The sequence below is a fragment of the Drosophila serrata genome, unplaced genomic scaffold (genome assembly GCF_035046125.1).
Source record: "Drosophila serrata isolate PLE 108 unplaced genomic scaffold, ASM3504612v1 contig_376, whole genome shotgun sequence".
Classification (NCBI taxonomy): Eukaryota; Metazoa; Arthropoda; class Insecta; order Diptera; family Drosophilidae; genus Drosophila; species Drosophila serrata.
In genome coordinates this window covers 3,515,242-3,528,083 of record NW_028257274.1, presented here as the reverse complement: position 1 = coordinate 3,528,083, position 12,842 = coordinate 3,515,242, and the positions used below count along the sequence as shown (strand labels likewise).

Here is a 12,842-nt window from a genome sequence, read left to right as displayed (position 1 = left end):
TGATGTCATTTGCAGCTTAGAGCTACATGACAGTAGCATTTTGTCATTTTGTCATCCATGGAAATCAGGGGAAGACCTTACTCGGCCCGATTGTTTCTGCTGAGTCAGTGAGTGGCTTTGGCTTAGGGTCCTTGAATTATTTGCACAAAATTCGACATATAAAAGACCAAAGCTCGGTCGACAAAAAGTAAATGAACATGAGCGCGTACGATATAGTATATCGACCAGTAATTCGTTTCATGTGAAAAATGACAACCGTCGGACCGGCTGGGCTGTGATTTGTTTTAACAAGCGAAGGATTCAGCCGGAGCTGCCATGTCCTTGCCCTCGGTGAGTGTCGATATCAGGACTGCGGGTGTGGGCTGAATAGTAATGAGTCAGAGAGTCACTGTGAATTGACATCGAGCGTTTCTGGCAAGCAATTAATGTGCTTTATGTCCTGTCATATTTTCCTTTCGGGAGGGCTCCAGGCCAACGATTCCAGTCAGACAGAAGGTTCTTTATTCGTTTCCAGTTGAGCTGGCTGTTCATCCAGTTTTTGATTTGGACATTGACATTGCCTGTATTGTTTTTAGGGGGCAAAAACCGAAGCGAAACTTTTTGGCTGAGCGAAAGTTTGCTGTAATATCCTTCTCTCTTAACTCACTAATCGAATTAAAGTCGCATTTCCATCTCCCTTCGGCTTGCGTGGGTGGAACAAACTTTTAACTGCACCATAAAACAATTTATTATTCAATATTTGTTGGCCAAAAAGTTTTAATTACAAAGTTTTGCCGCCAAGCCGCAGAAATTCGGTGAGGCGAAGCCGCAAAAAATTAAAATTCATCTCGATGCCGGTCACCGAAAATTAGCTAATTAAAGTGGCAAGAATATACCAATGACAGGCAATTCTCGTGGCGAACAACAAGTGCGCTTAATCAATCAGTGCAATCGAGCATAAATTGTCTTAAAACAAAGCCCGGGCTAAATATTGTGATGCCATTAAGGGCCACTGTCAATAGACAGCGAGATCGAGGTGCTGGGCCACAGGAAGTGGATCCCGGAGCGGTGGCAGCGGAAACGGAAGCAGCTGCAGAAAGAGAGGCAGAGGCAGAGTGACAGAGGAGTCTCCAGGCATAACACAAAAGCCAAAGCCAATGCCACTTAAGCCTGTGCAAACACAAATGCCTGACAGCCCGAGTGTTGGTCCTCCACCTATGCGCCGCGTCCTCTGGTGTTCCATCGCCAAGTTCATCTTCCTCTTCATGTGACACAGTAAACAGTGGACACTCGATAATGGGAACCTAAGAATGACAACAAAGAATTAGATTTTATTAAAATTTCGGAGCTATGAAGTACATATTGCGTTCATAATGAAATTTCTAATTATCTTTTAAAATGGGCAACATTATTTGTTCAAAATATACCTAGTTAGGATTTATTTTTAAGTTATTTAATGTGCCATAATATTTCATCTCCCAAATATAACAGCTATTTATTGTCTTTCTATTTAACAGTTTACTTTTATCTTTGGAATATTATAACAGCTTCCTCAAAGATAATAGCAGCTGTTGTGCGCCTAAAGTATTAAAGCCCATTGTGTTTGTACAATAGGTAATGTTTTGATTTTTATTATACGATATTTTAAGAGGATTTTTGTTCTACGTTCAAATATATTTTAGCTGTGATCCAAGCAAAATTTGATTATTAAACGCAGCCCACAACTGTGCTCAGGAAAGACTTTTAAGCACTAATACGAGTTAGATGTTCGAAATGTCATACAAATTTCTTATTTTTATAACCTTGCGGGTATTATAATTTTAGTCAGAAGCTTGTAACGTTGTGAAGGAGTCAATCCCACCCTATAAATCATATATATTCTTAATTAGCATTAAAAGGCGAATCTTTCTATATAACTCCGGCAAGAGAAAATTATTGTTCGGATTTTTTAAGTTTTAAGTAAGAAATGAAAGGGGTTGTTCCATCGTTAAAATTGTCAAAAATCGGCAAAAATTTTTAATTCAGTATGCAGATTTATTAATCTGACAAAAACTAACCTACGAAAGCTATCCGAAAAGAAATTAATTCTTTTTTGGCTTAGTTATGATAGATTTCAAGTTACGCGCCTTGGACACATTTCAAGGGTATAAAAACTTCGGATTACTTTCTTGTTTCATTCATAAATTATATGTTATTTTGTTCTATTTTGAAATCTATGGCTCCTGTTAGCTATTTGTATGATTTCTCCATTATTTCTTTATAGAATTGTGTACCCTTCTTGTAGCTAGTGAGCACTGTAAAACTCATCGTGGCAAAGGGAACGAGCCATCTTCATCGGCCTCTCATGGTGTGTTATCAAATTATGCAGGAACGTTATTATTGCGGCTTGTTTCGTAGAATATTTCGTATGTTTTCCGATGGCGAAATTGAATAACAAACATGCCGCACGAATCGGCCGCCAGGGGGCGTCAGACAAAGTGGTATTAAATTGCCACTTGAAGCTGAAAACCTCAGCATGTGAGTGTGTCTGTCGCTCTGTGTGGGTGTCGATGGGTGTCTTTGGGTGTGTATGTGTAAGCGGTTGACACATGAGAGAAATGAAATCAATTTCACTTCAATTCCTCACATGAAACGACGGAAATCATATTTGAATTGCTTAAATTGGTAACGGGATGCGGTGAGGCAGTTGAACTTTGATCTATGACTTGGACTCTACCAGAACTACGTTGTGGATTAGCGTCTCCTCGAATTGGTTGACTATTTGACCTCTTAACTATTTGATTATGTTTAAACTTAAGCCCTACAGAGAACCTAGAAAGTTTCTTAGGTATTTCGGAATTTATATAAAAATCATGTTGTTTTCGATGGTGTTGCGTTTCACAAAGGCCAAGCAATTCCCCGAATTAACAAATCACTACTCTCCGATGGCATTTTCGTGGGACCTCAGCCTGTTGTGGCTTTGTTATTCCCGACAAGCCTCTGAAAACCTCGGTCGCCGCCAGGACACAATGCACTCCGGACCCGAATGTCCCATTCACTTTGCCGGGGCTGCTGAGGGGTTGACTCGCCGCTGCATTATCCTGTCAGCGGGGCAACTATTTTCAGTCAACATAGTTGACATTTATGCGCCTTGTTTGGCGTTGTTGAGAGCCGGTGGGAGTAGCAGGACCAAGAGCAGTCAAGAGGTCCTGTCGGGGCGGCTTACTTGGCGAGAAGCAAAGGATTCCAGCGCAAAAGGAGCTGAATGCTGAAAGTTAAGTGGTAAATTGGTTATTGTGTTGCATTAATGGAAGGACACTGGACAAGAGCCCGAAAGCCACAAGCCCCTGGCCGTTCGTTCACTTCGTGTCGGTTCTGGGGGTTTTGTTGGACACGGAAAGAAAAGGGATGAAGGATTTTTAATTATTAATATTTTCGGAAATTGATTTATATGGAAGGTATTGTGCTAAACAGACTTACCTGGAGAGATGTGAAATTCAAGATTTTATATTCTAAAAATATTATTAAAGCTTTACTTTCTTTTATAAATGTTTGTCTTTCTGTTTAAATGTTCAAAGAGATTATAATAATAGATTTCGACTTCTTACACTTAATTTAAGATAATTATAATCAAAGGAAATATAGGTTTAGGATGCATTTTCTTTAACATTCCTCAAAAATAATACATTCAAAGGGCAAACCCCCATTAAAATTCATATTTTTCCTTTGTGTAATTTAGTTCTGGTTGCAGTTCTGCTTCTGATTCTGCTCCTGACTCCTTGACTTGGCCAGCATCCTCTGTTGAATCTTTTAATTAAGGCAGATGCCTGGGAGCAGCATCGCTTACTTTGTCTTCCCTCAGACTTTGTTTCGGAGCCGACGAAAGTTTTTCAATTATTTTGCTATGACTAGATCTCAGCAGCAGAAGACCAGAAAAGCTGAAAAGAATGCCGGATTTCATTCTATTTTTTGTGTGTGTGTTTTGGATGCGACAAGTATTAATGATGGAGTCGCGGTTCGGGGGAAAATTTGCGGGTGTGTCGAAAAGCTTTTCGGTGATTTGAATTTTCGGGTTCTCTGCTGATGATGACACATTATTTTCAAGATGCATTTCTGTGGCTTAACAGAGCTATGCAGTTTCCATCTCGGTTTGACCGAGGAATCTGTCTGCATTTGACTGCGTCCATTTATCATTTTGTCCAAATTTGCCGAAATTGCATTTTAATTGAATCTTTGGTTTCTGGCTGGTGAAATGGCTAACGGACATTATGGGATTCTTGTGTAAGGCTTAAAAGGATTTAAAGTGAACTCTTGGGAGGGGCTGAATAAATATTGGTTTTAATTGCAAAACAAATAAGAAATAAATATGTTTGAGATTTCCCGGGAATTTTAACTTTTAAATAAGTTATTTCCTCTATCCGTTTGTGGCAACTGACATATGCTCCCCAATCAGTCCGAAGGCAAATAGATTTCTCAATTCTCGATTGCAGTTTATACCCCCTGAAATAAATAACAAAATTGGGACACTGGCAAAATGGAGGAGGCAGCATGGGTCCACTGGACAGTATATTCCAATTTGCTGCCCAGGGCAAACATTTCCATTTCGACAGATGGAAATTCCACAGGAGAACAACAAATGGCAGCCAGGTCAGATAGAGGTTCATGTTGAGTTTTGGGTTTTGAGCTTCTGGATGGGTACGAAGGTGCTTTCCCCTCTCACCATGTCATGTCATTTCATTTGTGGCAGGCAGGTAAACATTTCGACTAATCCCTGGAACCACTTGAAAGCACAACTTTGGCTGTGGTTGGTTTACAAGTCGTATTCTCTGTTGGCATTTTGCATGTGTACTATCCATTTCCAGCTACTGTGAAATTTGCTTGAAAATCAAGTTGTGAAGACCCTGAAATTATTCAAGATATTTGCGTAATTTTAAGGCAACAAGTATTGTTTGAAAATGGTAAGAGGAAATACAAACTGACCAACACAGATAGCGAGAAGAATTCAAGGGAAAATTATAATTAATTAAATAATAATAATAAATTTAATTTCGATTAAATGATAATTTTAATGCACATTTGCAAAGAAAGCAAATGGAAATATATATGGCTTTTGGCATTCATTATCTTTTTTGCCTTTCTATACGTTCAAGAAAACCCAAAGTATGTGTATTCTAGGTAAATATTTTTTACTATTAATTATGGATAAATCAAAGTTTTCAAATATCAATACTCAAACAAAAATGCATCAAATTCAATTCGGAAAACTGTTCTGTGTTTGTTTTTGTAAGGTTAACAAATCTGCAAACTGCTTTTCTTAATTTAAAACCATCCATTTTTTGTCAAATTTTGACAATTTTAACGATGTAACCCCTTATAAAATATTGAAATTTCGGAAATTTTTTGAAAATTTATTTTTCTTTCGGACATAGCCAGATCGATCCGGCTGTTCATTTTGATCAAGAATATATATACTTTATAGGGTCGGAAACGACTCCTTTAATGCGTTATAAACTTCTGACTAAAATGATAATACCCTGATCAGCGAAATCAAATCAAGAAATCAATATTCTTGAATAATTTATAATTAAGTTAGGCTGTTAACTTTGGGTATACGTTTGTACAGATCTCAAACCAATTTGCTGTATCACTTTACATTTAAATTAATTAATAGGGTCCATGAAAATAAGGGAATTAATTTGAAAATAAATGAATAACTAACACAGCTGATTTTAGACTTGGGTTTAATCCCTCATATAGAATCTCTATACATAATATAGTTGTCATCGTTAAGACTTACCGTAGTAAAGGACACGATATTCCTTCCAGTGTAGACTTCAAATAGGCTTTTCATGGTATCATCGAAGTCCTCCAGGTCCACGTCATCTAGATGAACTGCATTGGCCAGGCGATATTTTCGAGGTATCACTTTCACTATAGATGTTAACACTGCGGAGGCCGCGAACAGAATGAGGCCGGAGCGGGGGCCAGCGCCTCTATTTATAGTCCCCGAGTAAAGAGAAGAGCAGAGAAAGTGAGAGCGAGAGCGTAACAGAGAAAGCATTATTACTAGACATACGCACAGAGATAGAGAGAATGAGAGAGAGGCTCTCCCATTTAACGATCGTTTCGATAAATAAAATTAAATCCGATCGACTCGATGCTGATCAAGAATATATATACACTATATAATTTCGGGAATGAGCCATTCCCTTGAGAAATTTCCTTTGAACACGTACCCTTTAATTTTCACCAAACGTGCACAATTATTATGCAACAAGTTTTGTCTGAGGAAATGTTTTTTGCAGGCGGGCCTCCTCTTTGCTTATTCATGTGGGAAATGTAAGATTTGAATTTCCCTAAGAAGGGTGGTTCTGAGGAATGTCAACACCAGACTTTTCCAGCATTACCCTAACAACTATCTCTCTGCCTTCAAATGCAGTTTCGCCTTGGGCGCATTTTCCGCATTTAAGCCAAAAAGGCAAAATGTCCTTTGGGAAGCCGTCGACGGCAGCCGTTGAAAGCTTATAAAGTGCAACAGCAATGCGGCAGTCAGCGTGTGTTTGCGAGTGTGTTTAGGCCGCTACGTGACTGTCCTGCCAATAAACCCGAATGCAATGGCAGAATGGCGGGGCCAAGAGGGGGGGACTAAGACGGGTTACGACCGGGTTAAGGCTGAACGAGGTTGCCGCTAAGCGGCGCTGATGAAGTCGCGTCGAAAATGCAACGTTGCAATTTACCAAATTGAAAACATGAAAGCGAAGGTGCTGACACAGCCAGCACTCGGCGGCAGGAAAGCTGCAAAGCTACAAACTAGCCGCAAAGTTAATTTGGCTCACTCCTTGGACATCCTGCCGCTTCCCGCCTGCCGCCTGCATCAGCATCAGCATCATCATCATCATCATCATTCCCTTTGGCAAAACCGCCATTTCCATTGCACGCACGTCATGTAATAGGCACTTCCGCTGGCAAAATGGCAACAATGCGGGAGTGAGGTGAGGATTGGCTGCTCCTGCTCCTGGTGGGTAGTCCTTCGTGTTTGTGATTGTGTTTGTGTGCTAGTAATTCCGTAATTTCGAAACGTGCTAGCCAAGTGCACAGCCACAATGCCAACAATGCACTAAGAAAACAAAGTTGTAGGGTTGGTGTAACAAAGTTTAATTGTTACAAAGTATGAAAAATACTTCCCTAGGTCCTTCCCTAGAATGAATTTAGGTAAGCTTTAAAGATCATTTTCAGACAATAAAGTAACTTTTATTCACCGTGGTATTTCTGAATCTTAAAAGGCTTATTCATAAATAAATTCTTAAGATCATACCTTTCTTAGTCTTTTAAATAACAGAGGTTATTACATTTTCCCAATTTTAACAATTTCTTTCCGTGCACATTCCCCTTTCACCGTCTATTTATGGTTGCCACGTTGAGCGATGCAGGTGCGCAGACCAGGCGTTTCAGTTGAGTGCAGGACGAAGGGCAGTCCTTCGTCTACCTGTCCATTGTCCGAATGTCCAACCGCAAGTCCCGTCCTCCAGTCATTTGCATGCCCCGACTTGGGCTAATGACTTGCGCTACGCCGCACCGCACCGCAGACTGCATCCTGCCTCGTCCTCATCCTGTGGCCTGTGAACTGCAACCTGAAACCTGCAAAACCCCCCAGTTCGTTGGCGCTCACACGTTCGCGGCGCACTTTAATTAAAAATAACTACCGCCGATGGGTGGCGGCGAGTACCAGCGGCAGCGGTAAAAAACTTGCACATATTTTTTAATTAAGGGAAATATGAGTGGAAGCTCCACTCCACATGGCGCTACTGTCCTCTGTGTGCATTTTGCCGATTTGGAATAAATACTGGCGGGTTTAATTTGCACAGCGCGGCCACAACTATTTCGCATGTTGGCGGGACATTACAAACGGGGCTATAATCAGAGGGCTTAGACTATGTGAAACTCGCTAATTAGTTTGGGGTTCCTGGGAACTCTCGGGTTCCGGTTCCACAAAGTATGCTACAGTTTTGCGACAAAGCGGAAAGGGGAACCTGGAGCGGAATTATTCGATATGCATGAGTTTCTATTTGGAATATTCTCTTTTTCTATATAAGTTTAAGTACTGTTTACAATTTCGAGTAGTTTTCCCTTTAAATACATGTACATATTTAATCAAATATTTTGCTTTGTTTTGGTGGAAAAATCTCTCCCTACACACCCTTATTATTTCATCAGTAAATATGTGCAGGCCACATGAGGCCAGGACTCTGCCATTTTGTATATCCTGATGCCGGTGATTTCCGCTGCTCATTTCCGGAACTAGAGTGCGTGACCCGCAGGATAATGCATCCGCTCTGGCCCCCAAAACATAATAGTCCCCTGCCTCATTCGTAGCTCTAATTGCTGTTGTCGAAATTAGGGAACAGAATATCTGTCGGTGGTGGCTTCCGGGGACGGAGAAGTGTCGCAGCGTCAATGCTCAATTTGAAATTATGCAAATGTTGACTTGGTTGACGGACAGAGCCAGAGCCAGAGCCAGAGAGTGGGCTTCGTTAAACCGCTTTGCGGCAAACTAAACGCTTTGCCAAATGCAGAATTTGCATGGGTTTAATTACGACTAATTGTTTGCATTTTGCAGCAAACTATTTGCATGCAGTTCGTAACGAAATTTCATTTGGCATGTTAAGGGGGGGAACCCAGTAAATTTTCCGAATATATACATTAATTTAAAGTGCTTGCCCAAGCAGGAATGTGCATATTTGTTCAAGTATTTAAGAGATTTAATGCAGCAAAACTAAATATTTCCCTGAAGAATGTATGTATACACAAAACAGGTTCATTAAACAAAGTAAAGTTAATTAAAAATCAACTGTATAATCAACTAGATACCCATTCTCTCCTCTCCATATACTTTATCAACTTAATTGTTGTTCAGTTCGAAACACAAATAAGCTTATAATTTCACTTGCTCGGAGAGTTGGTAACTTCATTTTCGATTTATGGCCACGAACGAAGGTCACCGACGGTCCTCCCCGGGCTATATAAAGGCGCAAAGAAAAATTTGTTAACCGAAGTGCGCATTAAACTCTTAATCTTTAGTGTTGACATTAAATTTACAGTAGCAACTAAGCTGTGAGTGTGTGGGGGGAGGGAGGACGGGCAGAGTCCCGGCGAGAACAAAGCAATTTCACAGGACACCCCAGGACAAGCCAGAGGACACGCCAAACGCAAACACACCACACCATCTCATCGGCAGAGTGGAGTTCAGGAATTTATTACCCAATTTGAAATTGCAAACGAGTGCGTGATAAAGTCCTGCTTTATACTCTTATACTTGTTCTTGTTTGCTCCTGGCCAAGTCTTGGCTCTTGGTCCAGTGTTTTATTCAAAAACACCATTGTTTATGCTGCCGAGAAGCGGACAAACAAGTGCAGGCTGCATGCAAAGTCATTCCTGGTCAAGGTGCCTGAGTTTGGGCACTGCAAAAAATTACATTTCTTGTAGATTTTAAGCTAATAATTGCCAGAAGCTATATCGTATTAAAATTAAACCTACAGCTCCCTTTAAAAGTGTATGAAAATATTTTCATTGTTTATCATAGAAGTTTCCACTAATTTCTTTCTGTATAAAAAGCCATCTAAGGATATGACCCGAAAATAAACTGAACTCGACCATGTTAAGGGCAAAACTGTTGGCACACTTTGATGCTGCTTTATGACGCCCAGATGAGATTGGCTTGCGGTTTATATAGTATAGCACCGTATCTGGTGCAAGTTGCAAGTTGCATTTTCCGGCTGCTCGTTGCACGTGGCAAGCGCCGAAAGTGTTTTCCATGCAAATGTCGAGAGCCATTTCAATGCAAATTCGCACAAATGGTTACGTTGTTTTCCCCCGCCCACCTCCTCTCAACCTTTCTACAGTTTTCATTTTAAATATTTTTCCAGTTTCCATTTTTCTGTTTTTTTTTTGCGTTTGGAAATGTGAATGCAAGCCGACATCGTCGCCCTTTGAGTTTCGAGTCCTGGTTTTTGCATTTGACGTCAGCTAAAATTACCTTTGGCCCTGCTAACCGGCGGTCATAAATTTGTGTCCCATTGAAGCATTTAAATATATTTCCATTTCGCTTTCGGGGCGCGATTTTCAAGAGATTTCCCACACCGCCGGCGGGGGATAAGCGAATTTATTACCCGCAAATAAATTCAATGTGATACATTCACATTTAGGAATTGAAAAGGCAGCCGAGAAAAGGACGCTTAAGAATTGAATGGAAATCTAGATTTTTTGGGATCTCCAGCCAAGTGTGAAATTTATGTCTAGGGAATTTTTAGGGCACATCTCCTTTTGTTGAACTTTTTATTATTTTCTAAAAGCTTAAATTGGTTTATTGAATTAAAGAAATCTTATACAGAAATATGTTTGAATTACCCGAATTAAATCCATGGAAATTCTATTTAAAAATCCCAACCAAAAACCCATGAAAAATCCTTCATAAAAGCCAAGGAAAACTTGCCGGCAACTCATTAATTTTTAAGCAACTGATAAGAAGATATTGTAGGTGGACCAGGGGGCAGGAGGAGCAGGACTCCAAGTCTCAGGGTTAATAGGTCGGGAGTGGGGCCACGCCCAGCTCATCTAGAATTTCGAAAGCGATTCGCTTAATGGCAGCCAGCCATTAGCCTCGAGTGCCTTGAGATGTGGCCCAAAGTCGCGTCTAAACTTTCCATTTGTTCCCATTTAAGCCGCCATCAAATAGTAACTTTTACAATGTCTTTGCTTCTCTTTTCAGGCTTTCCCGGCTTTCCCTCTCTCGCAGTCATAGGAAAAATTCAACGGTTAACCGGCGAAGTGGACGCATTTAAAGACAAACAAAAGTGGAGCAGACGTGCATGAAGCCAAGACGATGAGTCTGTCCCATCAATTACCTGGCCATTAAAGTTGAGGACCGGAGAGCAACAGGTAAGTCCCGGACAGTGATGGCAATTTATTCTTTTTTAAAGGATGGAATTTATCTTGTTTCTAATCAATTAAAGTAGTTATAATACGAAGGGAGTATTGATGATATTATTAACAAATATGTATCTTAGATATTCTTCTTTAAATAAATCCCTCCTTAGTTTATATAGTCCTCTTATCAATTAGTCTTAATATCTCCAATATTTTCCTTGTTCCGGTTGTTCCAACCAGATTACTGGCAGCACTGTGGTCGGGTAAAGCTCCTGAAATCCTGGTGACCTGGTCCCATAAGTGGGCGCGTACGTGACTTAATCAGCGGACGCAGCTGGAGCTCTGAGTCCCGGCTAACGAGGCCAACGAGCCACGAGGTGGAGCAGGAGCAGGAGCAGGAGGAGGAGGAGGAGCTTGCAGAGCTGAATCCTGCCCGCAATGATTTCATGCACGGCACAGTGAGCAGCAGCAACATGACAGATTGTGGCGGCGCCGCAGCTCCGGTGGAAATAAGCACCACAGCCGCCACAACGTCGGCGACGTCCTCGGCATCGTCGTCGTCGTCCGCATCGAAACCGCTGACCAATGGCGCCAACAAGGCGGCCACGTCAACAGCAGCCGGGGGAGGAGGAGGAGGAGCCGGAGCCGGAGCCACAGCTATCCCCGCCAGCAGTAACAGCAACAGTAGCTCCAGGAATACGTTGGACCATCACCGGCAGAGCAATAACAATCGACCTGCGGTCAGTCCCAAGCCAGATGTCAGGCTAAGATCTCCGGATCTGGGGACACCTGTTGCCTCCACATCCGCCTCGGCACAGGCCAGCAGCCAGACCCAGACATTGGGTCCACACGAGAGGCTGGCCAAGACGGCTGGCTCCTCGGCATCCCAGCAGGATGTCGATGAGGTGGCCAAGCTGTTCGAAGAGAAACCGGAAGCCTTTGAGAAATGGCTGACGGAAAGGGCACCGCCGGAAGCACTCAGCCGACTGCAGGAGTTTATAGAGAGCCGGAAGCCGATCAAGCGCCCCTCGGTCACATCCGATCTGTTCCAGCAATGGATGGCCGCCTCGCCCACCGTGCAGCAGGTAAGTCTCTTTAAATAAAATCAAGATTTATTAAGGGGAAACACAGGGTAGAAATTGAGGGACATCATTTTAATTTTTACTTGGGCTAAAGTTAATTGAAAGTAGTTCTTTTTGGCACTAACTTTTATTATAATCACACTTAAAACGTGCTAAGCCTCTGGGCAACAACTGAATCAAGTTCGTTTTAGTTGCAAGCAATTACACCTTGCCCCAAAGCCAAAGAACTTTAATCAAAGTTGTTCTAGCACTTGTGTCCTGGCCGAAATTAGTTTTTGTGGCCCAACCAGAGGGTGCCATTATATTATTTCTCCACTTCCTGTGGAGAACCCCATCCAACCCCGCCGTCCCATCCATTACATCCTTACACCCGCAGGACAGCCGCCAAACAATGGCGACGGGTAAGTGCAAGTGCAGCGCCAAGTGGCAGTGGCAATTGCAGTTGGTAGCGGCTTTTAGCCATCCCTTTTTGCCACTCTCACAGACACAAATACAGACACACATTCAACACTAGTCAGGGCTTTATTTGCGCAGCTCCTGCCACTATTTGAGCTAGTATTTGTATTTGCGCTGCTTTGTTTCGTCCTGTTTTGTTGTACTTTTGGCACTGCTGCTGCTGCTGCTGTTGGATTTCCGCTTTTATTTAACTTTGTTCGCTTTCTCGCCGGGCGAATTAACTAAATTGATATTTTCACAAATTTCTGCTTGTCTTGTCGGGGGCCTGCGTGTGAAGTTTGCTAATTGGAAAAACTCACACAGCCACAAGGATTGGGATGTGAACTTGAAGTGGCACACATTTCCACTGTGCTGGCTTTTACGGCCCGCCTCTGCTTATATTTAATTCAGGGCAGTAAAAATTAAATTACCCCCGCACACACA

At 41.8% G+C, this 12,842-nt stretch overlaps 1 protein-coding gene across 1 annotated transcript in view; it reads left to right on the top strand.

Annotated features, from left to right (window-relative positions):
• The window catches only part of Pde6 (phosphodiesterase 6), a 57,565-nt gene that overhangs the window by 27,144 nt on the left and 17,579 nt on the right, over nt 1-12,842 (top strand). The window contains exons 3-4 of the mRNA XM_086839808.1: nt 10,724-10,893; nt 11,122-11,966. Of these exons, the coding sequence (XP_086695934.1) occupies nt 11,328-11,966 (639 nt within the window). The 5' untranslated portion in view covers nt 10,724-10,893; nt 11,122-11,327. The remainder of the gene's footprint in view (nt 1-10,723; nt 10,894-11,121; nt 11,967-12,842) is intronic.